This window comes from Acanthaster planci, linkage group LG04 (assembly GCF_054643075.1).
Source record: "Acanthaster planci isolate LZ-2023a linkage group LG04, COTS_SCS, whole genome shotgun sequence".
Classification (NCBI taxonomy): domain Eukaryota; kingdom Metazoa; phylum Echinodermata; class Asteroidea; order Valvatida; family Acanthasteridae; genus Acanthaster; species Acanthaster planci.
Genome location: NC_141780.1, coordinates 8,957,465 through 8,978,619, shown reverse-complemented (window position 1 = coordinate 8,978,619; position 21,155 = coordinate 8,957,465). Strand labels below are relative to the sequence as shown.

The 21,155-nt window shown below is 40.3% G+C and overlaps 2 protein-coding genes across 10 annotated transcripts in view; one reads left to right on the top strand and one right to left on the bottom strand.

The window, feature by feature from the left end:
* The first annotated feature begins 3,709 nt into the window (after positions 1 to 3,709).
* LOC147799353 (uncharacterized) lies at positions 3,710 to 18,418 on the top strand. 2 transcript variants are annotated; one of them, XM_087135389.1, is made up of 3 exons: positions 3,710 to 4,084; positions 5,526 to 5,711; positions 15,466 to 18,418. In XM_087135389.1, exons 1-3 carry the CDS (start codon positions 3,887 to 3,889, stop codon positions 15,751 to 15,753), a joined length of 672 nt encoding a protein of 223 aa, XP_086991515.1. In that variant the 5' UTR covers positions 3,710 to 3,886; the 3' UTR covers positions 15,754 to 18,418. The 2 variants fall into 2 exon arrangements, with proteins under 2 accessions (XP_086991515.1, XP_086991514.1); XM_087135388.1 differs by lacking the exon at positions 15,466 to 18,418 and adding an exon at positions 13,025 to 15,303 and having other exon boundaries at positions 3,814 to 4,270.
* The window catches only part of LOC110974883 (uncharacterized), a 114,660-nt gene continuing 109,745 nt past the window's right edge, over positions 16,241 to 21,155 (bottom strand). For all 8 annotated transcript variants that reach the window (XM_087135381.1, XM_087135382.1, XM_022226815.2 and 5 more), the window contains one exon: positions 16,241 to 19,729. In XM_087135381.1, the coding sequence (XP_086991507.1) occupies positions 19,610 to 19,729 (120 nt within the window). In that variant the 3' untranslated portion in view covers positions 16,241 to 19,609. The remainder of the gene's footprint in view (positions 19,730 to 21,155) is intronic.

Sequence of the window (21,155 nt, the reverse complement as noted above, 5' to 3'; positions counted from 1 at the left end):
AGAGAGGATTTAAAAATATCATGTAATGCTGAAGCTCGTATCGACAGTGGTAGTGCATTCCAAAGTCTAGGTGCACAAGCCTGGAATGCCCTGTCACTGTAATAGTTAATGTTGCCCCTATTGGCCGATATAAAGTTAAATTTACGTGGGAATTTGATCTCAACTGATGACCAACATTGTGAATGTTAGAAGGTCTTGCAAATAGCAAGGAGCCAGACCATACACGATTTTATATGTCAAACAAAGAATTTTAAATTCCGTCCTCTGTGAGACAGGAAGCCAATGAAGCTCTTTCAATACCGGGGTGATGCTTATGAGTCCGCATAACTAAACGAGCGGCAGAATTCTGAATGGAGTGTATTTTAGAAATTTCGTTGGCATGAATACCAAACAAAAGGCTATTACAATAATCAAATCTCGAAGTTACAAAAGCGTGCATCAGCCTTTGTGTAACATTAGAATCCAAAACAGAACGAATTTTTCCAATCTTCCAAAGTGCAAAAGATGCTTTCTTGCACAAATTCGAAACATAGGCATGTCAAACGTGAAACCATGCGTGTCACGAGGAGGAGGGGTCCAGGTAAAACATCGTACAACATCTTTGGTGTCAACCCTTGAGGAAACCAAAATTCAAAATTCGATGTGCTGGAATGGCCAGATTCATCGCACAACAACAGCCAAAGCAATACATTCTGGGCAATTTTCTGAAACGAAACTTCCATCAATGTTCAACTGTTGTTAAAAAGAAATTGTATCTCACCCTCGTGAGGCCACACTAAGATAAGGCAACTGCTGCGTGGAATCCATACACAGTTAAAGATATTAGTTCCATCGAGAAAGTTCACAGATAGGCTGTCAGATTTGTGACAAACGCCTACAAAAGGGAAGTGAGTGAGTGCTACATTGAATACTCAACGCAGGTTATTTAGCCTGCACCATGCCCCAAACCCCAAAAAACAAAGGAGCAGAAGAGGTTACTCAACTCAGTTTTCTATAATGCCGGCCACTAACTCAGAAGGGTCTAAAAATTCCTTCTTTCCCCGTACAATCAAAGCATGGAATAGTCTCCACCCTACTCAGTATAGTTACACAAACAGACAAAGCTAAATTGAAGAAGGTTCTTTAAACAAAATCATTATAAGTCTACCCTTTACCACCTTCAGTTCAAACTCCACTGGGAGTATTTTAGAGGAAGTGCAACCAAGAACCAAGACATTTTTTTTTCAACTGGATTCGAATTTTTTTGATTTTAGGTTTTCGTTAGTAGGGTACCTGTAATGAAACCCACACTTGAATCATTACGTGTCTGCTTTCACTCTGGCTGCATTGGTGTCACTTTCCCTTTGTGATGTGTGTTTCGCAAGGAGGCATATGTCATTCAGTAAATTGCCAAAGCAAGATAATATTTCGGTTAAAAGTATATTGGTCGTTGTTAAAACATACTGGTGGCGATAAGTGTACTTGCCACGGTCAGGACATCTCGCTTGGTGAGTTGAGGATCTATTTTTTACCATTTTATACATGTAGGCCTACACCCAAGTGCCATTGTACCCGTAAAACAGGATTACATCCTTAACTCTCCGTGTCTTGACGGCAAGTGCTGTAGTGGTCACCATACCTTTTGACAATCATTATCTTGCTTTGGCAAGTTGCTGCTGCAACTTATTATCAACTTCGGCAACTTACTGAAATACATATGCCTCCTTGCGAAACACACTTTGTAAAGATAGATTGTCTGGTTGTTGTTATTTAATAAATCAATCTAAATAAGTTTTGTCAACTTAACTCAATTCAAGTACATGTATTGTATATGCAGAACCCTTTGCACAGAATTGACCAACATGAGGTTTGCTAGTACGAAATCTCCCTTTGACCCCCTGTTTGACCCTCCATAGACCTGACCTATGGGTGACTCTAGCTAGTTAACCCAAATACCTTTACCTAATAGATTAAATGTTATACTTCAGTTTGGTAGGATTTCTCTCATACATACACGTATAATGTTATACTACAGTTGTCATTAGCCACGTCAGCTACTGCAGCTACGAAGTTGAACTTAATCTGCCATTTTTTGTTCTTGGATAAGCTCAATGTCGTAAGTTTTCTTTTTACCCTTTCAATTTTAATAAATGAATGATTTGGAAATTGTTGTATAAGAATTTCAACCTTGCCGCAAGTAATTTGATTTAAATTATGCCTATAGCTTTAACTATTGCTTAAGTTTAGTTATATTAGTTTAGTGATTAGATGTTAATGTTCATTTACGTAGATTGAACCATCAACATTATCATCGATATCATCATCAGTATCGTCAGATATCGTCATCGTCCTCATATACAAAGACAACATAGAGAATAAATGATGGTGGTATGTGTGTATTATGCTGATGCGTCCTATGTGTTAAGAGGTTCGGCAGTGGCAAATGTCTCTTTGAAGTTTTTCCGTCACACACATCACTCAGGGAACGTGACACAAATAGGCCTACAGTGGGGCTTCATAACTCTGAAATATTGGAACAAACCTTATTCGTTATATATAAATACTGCTCGTTTTAAATAAATCATTTATTTGGTGAAAATCATTGTGTTTAGCAAAGATTGTACAGCGCCGCGCAGCGGCCGTTGTTCGATTTTTATCGACAACGAGGCCGCGAGGAAACGCGTCGTCTGCAGTTGGCAATGTGCGCAATGCTATGACGTCATACAATGGGCGGTATCTTCTGCTTAGCCAATAGTGTCACACTGTACAGGTGCATTTAATAAGACTCCCTACTGGTTCTGATACTGCTGTTGTGTAACAGTATTCGGCAGCAGTGTATCTAGTCTTGGTTTCAAGACGTTAGTGCTTGATAGCGGACACCGTTCAAATTGCGCCCCCCTCACGACTCACAATTAGACTGTGCGCCAGCTCGCACTAACGTCTTGGGAATCTTGCAGCAGCGTTTTAACTTGTTCTTTATTTTTCCTTCGGCTTTCCAAGGGAACCAAATAGCACTCGCTAAATTGCATGCATAATGAATTTTGATGACCTCAATAATACACCATGGTATAGTCACATGCATCATGGCTGTCTGCAGTCCCGTCAACACAGACACAACACAGACGTTCGTACAGTTAGCACGGAGTAGAACGGGTGATACTCAGACTAGGTTAGGCCTAGGATATGACAGGGAATGCTGTTCTTAGTGACCCATAATCATGTACAGTCAGTGTGCCCTCCCCAGCTAACTAAAGCGTCCTTAGAGACCATGTAGACCTTAACCTTGGAGGACAGAGTACCCGGACTGCAAGTTGGTTTTCGTTTTCTTGCTGCACGTGTAGGTTTATTGCTGCTTGAGTGAGTAATTTGGCCTCAGGCAGCATGCTAATTGTGAGTTGCAAAAAACGAGAACGTATTTATTGTGTGATATCAGACAACGATTTTCCCAATTTTTCTGCCACAAACATCGCAAACATGATGTGATGCAGTACAACTGTAGTCCCCAACGATATCTTTTAGAAGAGTGGCAATTTCATGTCTAGTATGGAGTGAAAAATATGTCTCACATGTCACTAATCCCTTCCCACAAACCAGACACTACCGTCGGACATCGTACTTCAAGTTGCTCGCGTGAAGCCGCCATGTTGTTCGAACTTCGAAGTACATGTACATGTACATAATTATAATACCAAGGCTATAAATATTTAAGAAGATCGGACATTTGCATGCAACTGCCACATGGTGAGAGTAAGTAAAATCTAGGTGTGCGAGGGCGCTCTTCAACAGAAGTAAAACAACTACCGATTACTGACGTCTTGGGCCAAGACTACAGTATACACGTAGGCCTACTAGCTGTAGGCTACATGTACTGGGTACATGTACATGGACAGCATGCACGTTGTGCTGCATGCATGCCATGCTTCGTCGAATAGAAATTACACAACAGCAAATATTGTATAACTGCATGGTACAGCATCGATCGTTGCTGTTTTTGTACGCACAACAGCTACATGTACCTGCGATCCAGCGCGTGGGAGACCCAGGTTTTACAATGGCCAGGAATTTCGCATCACGAAACCTCAATTTTCTTAACAAGTTTAATCATGTACGTACATTTCACACTTTCAGCTCTAGTATGAGAGCCTGTAACCAAGGCCTTACATGTTTAAATACAATTGCTGCAAATTCAAATCAGCGAGTAGTCATGCACTCTGCATGCTTCAGCAGATGTAGATGTAGGCCTGTGTCGACAGATGCAAGTTCAGACGGAAAGGTTGTGAAAAAGCTGAAGGTAATGTATTATCATGGGAGGTATTCCTTTCGAGGTTTGAATTTGCTGGACAGTTTACTTCAATCTTACCTCACCTTTCAAATTTAGAAAAGAAAAGGAAAGAGTGCCAGTACGGACAGCACGAATTTTCTCTTGAAGAAATGTTGTTAGACTGCAACCAAAAAGCAAAAATATGTTCTAAAAGGTGAAATATACATGTAGCTAAGAAAATTCATAAGCACCTAGGCCTACTTACAAAGTACTGTTTGTTTGTTTGTTTGTTTGTTTGTTTGTTTTCAGACAAGTGTCATAAGTTTGTGCACAAGGGCATTAAGTGTTGTCCATATGCATGGAGGTATGAAAACACTCTTTAAAAGAAAATAGGGACAAATGATGGAGGACGAAATCTGACCAACTGGCATTAGTCAGAGAGGGGTTCCTCAGAAAATGTCAGAATTTAACCAACCAATACTGAAGTTTTCAAGGAGAATAAATCAAAGATTGTACCTCAGAGGGGCATAGCGTGAGTTTTCAAATCTCAGCTTTTACCCCTGAAAAAGTGCTAAAACTGTCTTTGAAGTCACATGGATGGACACAACTTAGTGAAGTACGTATTCATCAAAGGGTTTTTGCAATCTAAGGTCAAAGCAAGGTGAAAACACCATGGACTTATTGTAATGTAGTGGTTTGTTTGCACTGTGAAAGGTCACAAAGCTCCTGGATGTCACGGAGAGTTGCATTTATCTTTAATAAAATTAGCATGATTTAAGATGGTGTCTACAAGTTTATAATTTTTTTTTTGAGGGGAGAGATTGTCGTACATGCGTTTTACTTCTGATAACAATAAAACTTTGCATGTTTGCACAGAGCAAACATTAGAAATGTAAAATACCAACATTGCTGCGAAATGTTTTTGGACCTGAGTGACCCTAAGCATCTATTTCAGAGAAAAGGTTTCTTTGAGAGAAAGATTCTGATTGGATTGAAAATGGGCTTTGCACAACTTACATTGTTACATGGACACATTAATTCATGTCTCTCAATGTTCCTGATGGTCACATCATTGGCTAGTTCTTCACTTCCTTTAATTTTTAACAAGTTGAAGGTTCAAGTTTCTGTTCACAGTTTATATTAATGTTTTCTACTTATTATTATACAAAGTAAACCTCATGACCTCATGGAGGTGGTACTTTTTTTTTCTCTCTTTCGTTTTGGGTTGGGGAGTATGTTTGACCCCCCTCCATGCCACTGAGTACTCTGGTTTTTAATTTCTTAGGTTTTATATGATGGTGATTGTCCACTCTGCATGCAAGAGATCAAGTTCGTGCAGTACTTGAACAAAAAGAAAGATGCACTGGAACTTGTCAACATTGCATCACCAGATTACAGTCCTGAGAACAACAATAACATCTCCTACGAGACAGCTATGGGTGTAATGCATGTCGTTGGACCTGATCAGCAGGTAAAAATTAAAATTGTTACTGCAAAACCAGAATTCTTTTCATCAATGAGTTTGCAGTGTGGAACTGCTGTATGAGTGAGTGTTGCTTTAGATACTGTACAGAATTCATGCTATTTAATGGAATGCTTTCAAATTTAGGTACATGTACATGTATAGAACTTTTTTAAAGAGTTGCAAAAATCTGAATGTACATGTATCCGTTGATTTTGAGAAGGTCCATTTCACATCCAGTACCTACATGTACACCTGTACTGTCTGAGGACATTACTTCCAGTGATTTTTGTGATTCTACTGAATACAGATTGAAATAACAGTTTTTCCAGTAAAGAACATAATGTAACTTTTAAAGCATATGACATAGACTCGCTTCATGTGGGGCACGTTCTGCTTTTCAGTTGCTTTTATTGACATTGCATGAAAAATGAGGAATTTTCGTCAAGCCAATCACATCTGGGAGTTACATTGTGCTACCCTACTCCCAACAAAAACCACTCCATCTTCTGTTGCTACATTGTCTTCGATTGACCATCATGGTCTAATGGAGCAATTAATTTCTTGATGCTGGCCAACCACCTGCAATCTACTGCTTCAGCAGTTGAAGTGTCGGGTCTCTTGCTATTTCTTTCCTCACTCACTAAAACTTTATTGGTATATGTACATGTATAGCACAATTTTTGTTGTGTATGCAAACCCGCATCTCTGAGATTTTGTGCTTTTCAAAGGGGAACACATTAAAAGACTCAGCATCAATCATTTCCGTTATTCCAGGCTGGTAGCGTATTTCCTGGCAATTTCACGCTTGTATGCGAAACAGATTCGATGTAGTCTTGGTAGGGTCTGCATCATGTTATCCTCTTGTGGGTGTGCTGGAATGGGCGAATGATTGCTCTTGACGGTAATGTCTCCCTTGCACAAATGGAAGTTTTCACATCCAGGCCTTGTTCCGCAACCCACAGGAGAAGGTAACTCGCTATCTCTCCCTCGGTACGGTAGTTTTCAAGACACTTAAGAACATAAATTTAAGTTTGGGTTTGTGCCAGAATCTTGTGGAGGTTGTGACAATATCTGTTGTCTCCCAGTCCACTTGGGAAGGCATTTGCATTTACTACGTTGTATATTACTGTACTTATTGATAAGCAACAGATCGTGTACACTACATGTATGTTCTTCCTGGTCGGGGAAATGCTAATTTTTACAATAGTTTTTGCCCCTACAATGACATAAACATAACATGTATAATACTGTATACTCTGTCTGTCTGAGAGCTTGCGAAAAATTCATGAGCATACTCGAGACGGACTTAAACTCACGACCTCCTGCTTAAGCAGGCTCGACCACCAAGTTTGTCGGGGTCGGCTGGCCAGTCCGAGTCAGATGTTGTAGCGGTTACTGTAAACTATTACAAGATGCACTTTTTTGCGTCGGGGAGATGTTGGTTTTTATAATTGGTATTGCCTTGACATATCGGTGTCGGTAAATCTGGGTATACATTGTGACGTTGGTGTAAGGCCAAATCCGATATGAACAGTTCATATACTGCCAAAGTGTTCAGTTACAACAATATTTAAGCTGTCATGAAAATGTACTTTATTTCACGTACTGAGTTTGTTTTGTTATTCACCAAAGTCTCCAATCTACCGCTGCTACCATGCAATGCTTCTTTGATGACCGATGGCCGGTTAAAGACATAACAAAAGTGTTCCGTCCATCGTTCACGGATCTGCGTCCTGTCAGTAGGCAGGGTTTAATTGGCCATCCGCACTTCATAATAGGGGAGTTGCAAGAGAGTTGTGGGCCATACAATGTGTGCAGATTGTTGACAAAGCGCGGATCGTGACTTGTAGGCCTAGATCTCAGTAGCCCCTTAGAGTAGCATCTCTCTTAGCGTAGTCTTGAGTGTTCTACGGGCCGTGATAAAGGCTGTTTTCTTTGGAAAAGATGTCGGATCCTCCTCGTGAGCCTTGTACAGCCGACGCTTCTTCTCAAGGTGTTGCTGTATCTCCTTGTCGTTCTCATCAAACCAGTCCTTGTTTTTGTACTTATAAGGAGATGCACTGAGAGAGGGCAATGGAGGCAACCAGATCACGGAAGGCAGCCCAGTTTTCTGGAGGGTCTTCACTCTGAAGTTGAGAGTCTGCACTTTTGTATCAAGACCCTTTTTCAACTTCATAGGGGCTACCCTGGACTTCAACTTACCCACATTCAGCCTCTTCTGACATTTCTCCCTAGCAGGTGCCACTTGGCTTGGGCTGGAATACAGGTTTATTTCATTGACAAGTCTGCGGTCGGTCCAGCACTCTGCACCCCACATGGACTTGGTGACTCAGACATCTCCCCGACCCCTATGCCAAATGATGACAGAGCCAATGAGGTGCCAGTAATGAGATCTTGATCTATAATATTGTTTTGTTTCGGTCTGGGAGGCGGAATATAGTGTTGGTGATGAGAAATGGCTTGAAGCATACCACCCTCAGTAGCAGGAGACATTGTTGTTGTACTTATGCCGTTTCTCCCAGTTGACTTCATCCCACGCTGTGCCGACTCTAGCGTTGAGATTGCCAAGAATGATGAATTTATCACACTTTGGAACTGTAGCAGCCAAGGCTTCTATGTCCTCATACAACTTGTCCTCAAACTCATCTTTTTGTTGTCGTTAATTTCACTGAAACCTCGAATGAATGTTTTAATCCTGACAAATGATGGCGTTATGTGTGACGTACATCTGAGAACCGACAATAGCAGCAAAATTAAGCTAGACAACCTATTGGTACGTGTGGATCCAAGAGAAACAAAAAGCACGTGCACACAAAGTACGGTCACCATATGGTCAAATGCATAACATGTTGGTGGTTTACATAGATCGCACCCGCAACCTATACACGCGAGTATAGTGAGTGAAATAACTTAGGCCTATTTCTAAGCATTTCTTACCCTTTGGTGTTGGCGTTTCATGAAAGCTCTCCTTCGCCTTTGTTGACGTTTTTTTTTCCAAAGAACGTGAGCGTGGCGTCTGACTTCTACAATCGTTTAAATTAAGCCCAAACGAGTCTTACAAGTTCGGGAAAAAATATTGCGGCTAGAAATGCGCACTGCACAGTTCGCAGCTCACTCTCAGTTCTGACCATTTGGCCCTGCTCAGCATGATTTTCGCTGTCCAAATTCATCTAAACGTTGCTTCGGTTGGAAAGTCATGCAGGTTTGTCCCGTCTTTATAGGTGTTGTACGTCACAGATATGCACATTTTCAGTGTTAATGAATTACCTCTCAGGGCGTGGCTGTTTGGCCAAAAACTTTTACAATTTTTTGTCAATCAAAACAACAACAATTGTTACTTTCTGGATATCGTTTAAAATGTACAACATTCAACAAAAACCACTTTTCATGGGCCTCTTAACCTAATTTTAAATTTTTGCTTTGCTGTTTTATCAGTATATACTTAGTCCTAGTGAGGTTTAATGCTGACATGAATTTGCATATTTATGAGCGAAACCATGATGTAATCCGAGGCACTGAACTCGATGTTGCACCGATTTGTGCAAAAACTTGCTAGATATTTAAACTGTAACGAAACATTGGATAGACCTGGTACCAGTCTCGTCCTGGTACTCGCTGTGGTGGTCCCGCGCTGCTGCGACCGGTGTGCGCAGCTCACCAGTATAAAAAGCGGCGCCGCGCGCAGCTCCCTTTTTTTTGTTGCTCCGTGCCCTTGCTCGTCAAGTTCCCTGGTGTACATTATCTAGCTCGAGTAGTATTGTAAGAGGTTTGGGCGGTTCTCCGCTGCGTGTGGAAGGGGACCCGCCAGGCGGGTTTGTACTGTGACATCGCTCTGGTAAGTGGGCCGATTAGCCAAGCTGTGTGATTTACGTAAAAATTAACCCAGCACAAGTTGACGCCTAGTTAGGAGTCAGTTGCCGTCGAAGGCGTAGGCATTGTCAAAACAGGCACAATAAACCATTATGAGAGTTTCACCAATGAATGTGTCCCTATTGTGCTGCGGTGCCTGGGGTATATTTCTCCCCAAATGAAGTTACGTCTCCGGGGTTTTCCCGATAGCCGCTCGTCGGGAGGACCATCTCCCGACTGGTGGCACGCCTCAGCAGGTGTTAGGGTCGGTGGTACGCTACAAATTTGGTGTCAGAAGTGGGATTGGCATCGCAGTTGCAACAGCCTAATAAGGTGAGATAGCGGTCAGCCTTACTGATTTCAAAGGCGACCTTTCGACGTACAGCTCTTCAGACAACAATGCTAAGAAAAAGAGTGAAGAGCGTGCGGGAACATTTGGCGCCTACAGCGGCAAGTGAAGGAGCTGCATGCGAGATTTGACATGAGTCAACCGGGGTCAAAGCAGTCAATTACAGCCCTGAGACGAAGGATTCCACTGACTCCAAACCGTAGAAGATTTCTGGTGGCTCCGCCTACGCCGCCGCCTACCGGACCCACCACTTAAGCGCCTACATCCAGCCTAGGCGACGGTGAAACCTCACCATCGAAAGTAACTGATGATTGGTCCTTACAAGTAAACCAACTACCCAGTGTAAAAACAGCATGTTGCACTCACTTGGTGGCGAAGAGCCTGCGGAGAAGGGGGTAAAGACGGCTAGTTGTGGGTCAACGAGCACTAAGAGATGGTCAAACATCATGCCTGATGCGTTCAACGGGAGTAAAAGCAACAGATCGCAGCTTCCAAGCTGGCGAATGGATGGACCAACAAGGAGGTGAAAGTTTTCCTTACAGCAGGCCTACAAGGGGAGACGGTGAAGGTGTTGAGGAACCCATGCGACCAGCGGGAAGTCACCTACTGGGTCTCCTTGAGAAGCAATTTAGGCCAGGACAACTGGCGGAAAAATCACAGATGGAACTTCGCCACAGACGTCAGAGAGAGGAAACATTACAAGAACTGGGACAGCTCATGCGGTATCTCTCTGCGCTGGCCTAATCAGAATTGACGGACTAGGGGCGTGATTGCCTGACTCGTGACCATTTCTCAAACTCGATACGAGAGCAGGCCGTCCGCAATGGCGTGTTCTTGGCCAGACCGTCGTCTCTGGATGAAGCCATCTGCGCCTGCTTGGAGCACTTGGGGTTTCCTCAACATTAATGAACAACGCTGTGACAGACAGTAAAAATTCGTCAGAGAGGTGGACGGGGCACCCACCGACTCGTTGCAGGCAGTCAGGGGTGAAGTCGAAGACAAGTGTGACTAGCTGCAGAAGTCCTTCCAGAAGAGTGACAAAAAGAAGTTCAGCGGCCGAGATGGGAGAATGACGGCACAGGCGTTCAGAACGGTGACGGTAGCAGAATGAACACTCTCGATAGGGCCTGTGAAGAAGTATAGCAATTTATAACAGTCTGAAAACGTGCAATGAAATTTAATATTTTGGCTAAGCCCAACAAGGGAGCGCACGCACCAAAACGGTTGTTTCTCGTACCCAACTGATCGACGTATTGTCATCTTCAGATTCACAATTTTGCGATTAAATTCGATTACATGTCCATGTAGAATTTCCGAGAAACACAATATTCCGTGTGTATTTTGAGAGTTCGAAATTCACACGACACTCACAAGTACTCAATACATTCTGTGCCTCCTCAGTAACCTCACGCAGGAAGAGCCACGCACACGCCAAGCCACACATAAGATTGTTATCGACTACTCGCAAGAGGCACGTGCATTTTCAGTACATAGCTAGGGAAGTGTTGAACAAAATCTTCGGAAACATATATATATGTTTTTTAAATTAGTTTTTACTTCTGACTCGAAAGATATGTGAATGGAGAATGGACACTGATAATATTCGTCACCTTCTGCAGGGGTCATTATCAACGTCAGTTCTCTGTCTCAGTCTTTAATGAACGTAAGAGACCGCTCAAGCACATCATTATTTACTGGATTAAAACCACAGCATGAAATTTGGCATAGTCAGTTTGTTTGAATAGAAGTTTAAATGTTGAAAATACCTTCATCTGCACACAGCTGGATTATCTATAGGTCCAAAGGATGAATTTGCTTAATGTACTTTTGTGGGACCAGCTATAGTCAGCCAAATTCGTGGTGGCATTCGTTACATGCTTTATTTATCATTATTGCAGTTCACTCAGAACACCGTCAAGGAAAAAAAATAGGATTTTGTACTAAATGTGAAAAATCCCACTCGAGGAATAACAAGAAATGTCTATTGCTGTATATTTATTTTCAAACTTTGTTCTTCAGGATGAGTGCGTGTGTAATGCAACAAAAAAGTCCGATGTTTTCTCTCCTTAATATACATGTTATTGAAAATACGATTTACAGCTCGCCCCATCATAAATGTATAAAACTACCCCGAAAACAGCCTTTGGCGTGGATTTAAAACTACATGTAGTCAAAAATATAAAATATACAGCCTTTAAAATGAACTCTTCTGAGGTAAAAAATGTATATTTTACCGGCAAGTCGAAAGTTTACAGCTGCCGAACAATGCTTATGCACACATTGTGCCGCCAATGAAGTGCGAAAACACTGCAGCTAGGAGTCCTAGTCTTGCTGCAAGACGTTCATAGCGCCGGTTTTAGACAACACGACCGACGTTGGTGTACAGTATATGTGTACATGAACTGCCTACGTGAATGCGCTTTCGTTCGCATTTTTTTCGGGTGATATTTTTAAGCAATCGGCCTTCTGTGGGAGTAGAAGCGTTAAAGTTAGCATAGGAAAGGCAGAATCATTGGGATTCTTAAGAAGAAAAAAATGAAAGTTTCTGAGCAAAAGTACACATCGGAGTGGCCTGTTATCATGGGATCTATAACATGTATTTCCATGCATTTTGTGTTCTTTGCAAGTGCAACTTCAGCGTAAGACGTAGTCAGGAATTAAGTCGCCAAGCATATTAACACTGAAAAAATGGACTTCACACTACAAGTTTTCAAGTATGAACAGTTACTCTTTAACAATTGCAGTGTACCTGTCTATTTACTTGGGGTAGCAATGTTTAACTGTAAATTGTATCGTTGTTCTTTTGATTGTCTCTCTCCAGCATTGCCTGAAATGACCTAGGGAGCATATACGTTAGAGTAACTCAAAGCCACACCCTGTCAAAAACACAAGCAAATTTGATTTAAAAAGTCAGTTAAAGTGACCAGGAAAGGTCTCACACTGCACCACAGACCGTTTAGAATCCAGATTTTGCTCTCAGTAAAATACGGCACAGAAGTGTGTTCACAATGACTTTGTTGTCACTACTTGCAACCTTTACATTGTGGATCTGCTGGTGGATGCACGATGACTTGTTTTGATTACAGTACAGTACTACTTTATACACATGTACTCATTGCAGGTATACACCAAAGTGCAAGCTATGTATGAGATGTATTCTGCCCTTGGATTGAGGTGGATGGTTGCCTACATGAGATGGCCTTTACTCTCAACATTGTTTGACTGGGCATATATGGTGTTTGCAAGAAATCGACTTCAGTGGTCCAGCAGATGGCGCAGGTGCCATAATGGGAAATGCAAGATTGAGAATAAATCAACGACTGAGGACTCAACGTGAATGTGAAAATATACTGACATAAGTAATAAATATCTGCATACATGTATTTCCAAATCTCGGAAATGTAATTTTTTTTTCTCATTCGATTTTAACAAAGCACTTCAGAACTTCTTTGTTAAATCGAATAAGAAAAAACCTTCTGAATACCTTGTCATGGGCAACTATTGTAGTGCAAATTTGTAAGCATGCAATTTGAGTTCATTTTATAATCGACGGAAAACAGAGTATTCCGTTTAGTTTTTGGTGCCAACGATCAAGAACATACAGCAGTGTGAGACTTCGAGACTCTTGGTGGCGGCAAACATACCGTTACAGTTCCCAGTTCTTAGCATGTGTGCGTTCTGAGCATGTGTGCATAGTTCCCTGAGTGTGCGCAATACAGGTATGTCTGCTGCCACCAGCGCCTCAAAGTTTCCCATTGAAGTTAAAACAGTGAATACACTAATTATGATTACCAGCAAAAAGCATTTAGATTCACTCAAGCTTTGATCAAGAACATTTGGGCAGATGAATTCATATGAACGCAAACATTTGGGGCACATTTTCCTTATTTAGGAAAATTTGAAATTTTATTTGAAAATCAAGGTGAAACCCATATTTATCACAGGGTAGTAAGGAGTGCCTGTCACTTCACTACAGCCTTTTGAAAAGCGGATTCTTGCAGTGTACGACTCATGTTTTATCGTCTTTCTTTAATGTAATTTTTAAAAGCCAGGTGTTCGAAGTGTATGCGTAATGTTTAAAAGTGAACAATATTAAACCTGGTGGTGACAGTAACTCTATTTTAAAGTATGTTGATGACTTATCCACTGTTGAGTGTCGTTGTTTTTACACATCCTAGTGTGCATAATTCGGTTGACAAGTTAGCTGTACATTTTTAGTTGGTGTGGACAAAACAATACATGAAGTTAAATCATTGCAAGTGTTGTCAGATGAATGTCAGTTTGTCCCTTTTAATTGTGTTTTTTCTTGGTTTCTCTCAAATAATTTGCAACCCGAGATTTATTAGTAGTTTCTTTATTATTGCAATAAAGATGTTACTGGATGTTTTGTAATTAGATTATGGGTGGAGTTTGAAGACAGGTCCAATTCTTCACCATTCCATCGTCAAGCAAACGGAGTGAACTATTGTGGCTACATGGTGTCCTGTATAAAGCCACACTCCTTATACATGCATAGTTAAACACTCCGGGGGCATCCTACCTGTATTACAACAACGCTGAATCACCAACGCTTCACTCTATACATGTAGAAAATGCTTTCTTAAAAGAAGGATTCTTTATATTCCCAAAACTGCCACATCTATATTTCAAATTGAAATTTTGAGGGCAGCATATATCAACCCTTATTAACCCTCAACCTGACTGGGCACGATCATATACTGCATTTCGTAAGACTAAGGTTGAACAATCTCCAGTTGTGCGTTGAATGTCCGCATTTTACAAAATCAGTCAGCTGTCAATATGCGACTTTACACGTGATACTACGGCGGGCCTGTGTACACCGTATTAAACAGACACATGGCCTACAGATAGTGGCTGTGCGGTTTATTTATGATATGGTTCCAGGTAGGCTTCAAGGAAACCATTACTGTTTATCAAACTGTTGATGGGGAAAGAAACTCGTTTGAGATTACCGAATACCTTGTGTCATTTAAATCATTTGTCATTAATACAGACAACCGTAGGCCTACTCTGATAACCATTTTGTTTCATTTTTCAGCAATTTTTGAAATCTAAGGAAACGTTTCAAGGAGAATTTGCTTTGCAGCAAACCATTTGTGTTTTAATGTTAATATTAATGTCAGTGAGAAACTTCATTGAGTCACATCAATGTAAGTCCTAATCACATCATGTAAATCAGATGAGGTTATCTTCAGCAAACTATAGCTTGGTTTTCTTGTATCAGATCATTATTTACATAAGTGCCTGATTGATCGTAGGGAACCACCGCTGTTGAGCAGAAACTTGCAAATTCATATTATGAATACTGAATTTCACTAAAATGTAGGTTTAATACGTTTGCCCAGCATTAAAATGACATCCGTTTAATAGAGTTTTAAATTTGGACCTTTCGTGTTCCTCAATTTCGCCTATGTACTGGGACTGACCCTACTGTGAATTCATAGAAAAAAAAGCATGTGTCGGAGAGTGGAACGTCATGTTCTCAAGCGTGCTTTATCGAACATAGATATTAACATGTACGTCATTTCATGACCGATATAGGTATCTGTTCCGTGCATCGTTATCAAACAGCCATGTGCACCCAATTCCATCCACCAGCCAGGACTCGACCCAGATGCTCAAGCCTTTTGTGCCCATGAACGGCTTGTACCCATGGTCAACCCAACAACCCAGATTAAGTTATTTCCACCAGCAAGAGCACCTGTACGAAAAGCCCAAGTGCTAACTCGACAACTTCAAACTCCGTTCATCTTGCCAGCCTCTTCACAAGTAGACCAGCCCACTGCCGTTTCCCATCACTTAAGCAACGAGCAGCCTCAAGCTCCTTGAAGACGTCTCTTGACCCCTCCTCTCAGAACAGCATATCCAGAGATGAATGTACGACCACATGGATGTACTTGTTAACTCCTTCCAAGTTCCAGCCAAGATTGCAGAACCATTCACGCGTTTGCGAGCAAACTATCCGATACCGATGCCGGAACCTGTGGTGAGGTTTAAGTCCGCCAGATCTACCAGTGGAAAAGTAGAACTTCTGACAAGCGTCTGAACGTCTACTGGGAACAGTAGTGAATGAGTTTTTTCCTACATGAAATCATATAGTTAAGGAAGATGTAAACGGGAACTTTAAGACTTACATGTAACACCCTCCCTTACATACCGGTAGGTAATCAACATCAATAAGATTCAGCACCCTACCCGTGGAACCTTTATTATAGCCGAAATGGCTGCCATTGAAAGCAATGCTCTATTTTAGTGTCAACTACACCAACTGTGCCACGCAGCGAGGCTGGAACAAATTTTTCTTCAACGTTTAAAATAGCTTTGTACATTTTATTTTTCCTTTGAAATTTTCTCGTTCCATTTTATTTGAGTATACATGTTAAATCACAATCACAATTCGTTTTGACATTCTCTTTATTTGGGAATACAAAACCTTTATGTACAGTTCTTTCTCAGTACAAATAATGCTTCAGTGAGATGAAGATGTTCAGAAGGCCTCACAGTACCATTTGGATTTTAGGTTTAGCCCGAAGCTTAGTATGCCAACAATGTCCTACATAAACACTGCTAACCCTGACCTGAGACATGAAGTCCAATTTTCTCTAAAATTGACATTAAGGCGAATCTCGTATCGATAATGCCCTTGATCTGTATGTTTGAAAAGTGTACTATCAAAGTGGTCAACCGTTTTCTCTTCAAAGTATGCAGACCTATCAAACGGTTGTAAAAATGTCCCTGAACCCGTCTCGCAGGTCAGCGTAATTTCACACTACCTGGTCAGCACCATCAATATTGCAACTGTTGCGATCACAATGCTACTGCTTTATATTAAATTGGACAGTGAGGTCAAGGGAAACCTAAAGTTGTCCGCCTTTGGTGAAACATGTCCACACAACCTGCCAGTTATTATTGGTGCAAATAACACTTCCTGTAGCTTATCGTACACAATTGGTCAACGTTTTAAGACATTACTAGCCACCAAGTCCACACCCAGTCATAGACATACGTAATGAGTCAATATCTTAACAACCTCGGAAAATACTGGGTACAGTATGCCGTTGGTGGTGATGTTGACACGATTTACTGTTATGAAGGCGACCAGTTTTAATTTAATGGTTCTCATTTCCGAATGACCCTAATTTTTGCTCGCAATCAAAGAACTACTTTTTATGCCGCCGAACCTGTCTGCATCTTCTTACCAAAAGAAATTGACGTAAAGGACACTCACTAATTTTCCGATTTGAGCAATAATGTCCAATATCACATATCACTTGCACATATTTGCAGAAAAGCCAAAAGGTCAACTGTCTTAGCCCCCACACCTTCCAAAATATGCATTCTTGTTCCAAGTTGTGCTCAAAGACGCATATGGAGCGTCAAAAGTGGACAACCCCATTTTCTCATTTTCGGCTAGTACATTTTCGGGAACATTTTTCGAAGACTTCTTTAAGTAAATTCCCAATTTTTGCTAGCAGAAAATTGAGTTTTTGAAAATGCTTTACACAAATTCCCCAAACCCGAAAATCTACTAGCAATAAATGAGAAAATGGGGTTGTCCACTTTTGAAGCATGACGGTAATTTTGCCAGTGGGAATTTGAAGTTTTTAGTTCATACGTTCACCCAAGATGGTTGGGAATGAATTCGTTGGTAGAACAATGGACAACACAGGGCTTGATCAATTTGAATGGCAAACGTTGATTGATGGCTACATTATGTATTTTGAAAACTTGGTTAAAGTCAGGAAATTCATACTAACAGATTTTTTAAATAGTTTTCTTCACTTAATTAACAATTCTGGAAATACAGATTATTCAGAAAAAATATAATTATTTATAGAACACTTTGCATCATCTCATATGCGAACACTCGACAAGCAATTTCTTTATCTAAGCCAAATATGTGAGAACCATAGAATTAAAAGCGACAATTAAGAAAGCTTGTGCACACACGAATAAAGCTAGGCAATTGCTCAAACGGTAAATTTATATAGAGCGAGTAATAGCATTCAGTAATTATTCAACACGTCTTAGCAAAAACAACTGGGTAAGTGGGACAGCACTCAGATGAAGATGCGGACATAGTATACCAGCGACCTTATTCATGAGAGTGAGATGAAGCCTTAGGCACTTTGAGAAATACAGGCACGTGGAAAGTGAAAACTAAAAATAAATTGAATTAAATGCTAAATCGAATTCCAACGATTTGAGTGATGAATTACGAAGAGCCCCACTTAGGCTTTTAGTGTAGGTGGAATAACTTAGTCACATTGAGTTTATTTTCAAGTGGTTAAATAACTCGACTACTAATGCATTTTATTTGAATATTTAAGAATTTTATAGTCAATACCGAGTTGAGCAGTTACAGTCTTGAAAGGTAAGTGTGCCAGCTTACCAAAATCTACCCCAAGCGCTACTGTTAACTTTGATGTAGTATGACGAGCATCGGATGTTTTCATTGTTACCAAGTGAATTATTAAACGCTCACAGTTAAAAACATTTGTCTCCTGTGTCTCTGTTCAGAATTCATTATTCAAAAGCCGAAGTATATTTGTATTATTTTAAGACCCGAGTTTCATTTTTGGTTTTCAAGTTGCACGATAATACGCCGTTAGTGTTGGCCCTTACGTTCTCAGCACTTGACGTGAAAGACGACTTCCGCCTTATTCACCCGTTAACACTTTCAAATTTGCCCTATTAAAGGGAAAAGTTCTAAAATGGCAAAATGGCTACTAAATTGAAATGAATTCAATAATAGACCCCTATCGCTCCTTGGGTATCATTTGAAAACAATATTAATTTAGTTTGACCAGGGAAAATTCAATTTTTCTATAATGTGAAGATGTACACAGCCATTTTAGTCTTCTATAAACACAATAGGTGTGTAATAAAGGGATAATACCTTTAAAGACAAACTAATATTCAAGAAAGGGATAAATTTTCACACCCTGCTTCGTCTCCTGATGCATGTGAAGAATTAGCCGTAACTACAAAAGGTTTTGTCTTTCTTAACTTTAGTCCTTTAAGGTTTTCCCCTCAGTATATTGACATACCTATAAAGCAAGACAGTACTCAGCCTGGAAAGTAAACGAGTAACCGGCGCAATTATGGTTAGGCTTGAATTTATCAGTTATAACAAAGACATGTGTTATTAACAATCAAATAGTGTTTCGAGTTGTCGGTCTCCAAAATTAAACCCACAATGAATATTTACCACGTTCCTCTCTGAAGGAAAACAAAAATCACGCTGATGATGAAAAAAAGTAAAAATCAGTTTATGTTGTCCTGAAACATTTCAAGTTCAACATTTATTATGATTTAATTACAGCCAAATATCCGTCTGCTGGCGTGGACACGCGCACCTTAACGTAAAAATCATATGGACATTGTGTTCTATTGCTAAAATGATCTTCTCAAAATGAAGACCTGAAGAAGGCAAATTCAGCTGAGAAACAATGTCTTTTTGGAGTTGTAAAACTGTGGTTATCTTTTCTAACCTATTTCTTTCATTATTAGAAATAAGGCATTGATTGACTGGCATCAATACTGCTTGTTAGGCATCTCTTATGAGCATTGTCGATATGATAATGGAACAGTCAAATTAAAATCTTAGAAGACGGCAATCTGAACAGAAAACGTAACCTCGTGGTAAAACATCTTGCAGAACTCTGTTGCCACAAGCTTTCTTTCACAGAGTCCGCTTCCTGTCTCGTCGAATGTCGTCGTTGGCGAAGTCATCACCCTCATTATTACGCAGCATCTGGATCCACTTCTCCCGAGCATTTTTCAAATGTGTTAGCCAAATTTGCTGTAAATAAAAAGACAGTTGATTTAGTTATTATTAATTGTTACAGATTAGCTCTAAACTCTGCATTTGTACCAAAACCAAGTATTTAGAGAAAAATATGTTCCAGAATGCTTCATTTTACTATAGGGGTGTTTGCTTAGCAAATGTTTCCCAGCCTGATTTGTAAAAATAACCAAATTAATGGTCACGTTCATGGGCGTAAATTCCAGTTGGATGGTGAGTATAATACACGTTACAGATGCACATCTGCATTATGAACATGGCTCCAGTTTGTTTGCCTTACCCCCCCCCCTTGCGCTTTCCGAATTTTTATGACCTGGCAAGTCATTTCCCTCCCTCCAGTTCCCGATACAAATTTACGCCACTGTCCAGTTTACTTCACCAAATTGAAGCGAAATATCTCTCTGCTGCATGGTTGAAGTTCCCTTGATTCATATTACTTTTCAGGAGTTAAAATTTGATTCAGAAAAATTCATTTTGAATACATCCTATGTTCAAGTTATGCAATTTGGAGTGAGTGGTCGTTATCGATGGGTTGGTAAATATTTCGTATTTTCTGTTTCTTTTCTACATGTGCATTCAAATTAGTTCATTTTGCATAGCAATTAAAGTAAATGAAGACAAGACAAAAGGTTTACTTCGATTTCTTCTCCATTTTATTTTGTGGGTGGGGATTCATTTAAGTTTACTTTTAAGGATTTCAAACAACACATTTTAGACATTTAATTGATAGAAAACCAGAAATCTCTGTGAAGGGATAGAGGGGATTGCTGTGAATCATTTCTGGCATTTGAGCTGCAGTGCCTGCATCTATATTAGGGTATGTGCATGACTCATTAGTAGACAGTTTTCCCAGCTATCAGACACCTTTACTGCAACTGACCCGGCCGTTGATTTGCTTTTGCCAAAACCATCTGCAAGTTCAAGGTAGCCTTCAGGTGTTGTCTTTGAACATTTTGATCAAAGGTGTTCGGCCTAAGCTGCCAGTGCTATGTTGGTCTGTCGCGTTTGAATATAGTAATCCGATTAGCACGGTTACCATAGCAATGGCAGAATCCTGAAAGGGACAGATCTCATATAGATGAACCTTCAATTTGGAAACAAAAAGCCAGCTCATTTCAACAGAACACATAAAAAGTGTTTTACTGAATTTCGTTGCTTGCAGTTCACAGATTTTCTCCCAGTGGGCCTAATACTATAATACTAGAGAATTCGACAGACCAAACTTACGCAGTTGAAGGCTGCGACAAATTTTATGCCCCAATGCGTGCTTCTAATTCGAACTCAATAGTACAATTGCACGTTTTACATTTAAGCTGATCAATTATATTATCAATACCATTTTGTTTTCAAGATTTTAACCTTGCCATCCTGATATCTTTTTACCCATTCTATTTCTGTTATGGGCATTCAAGGCTCCATTTTG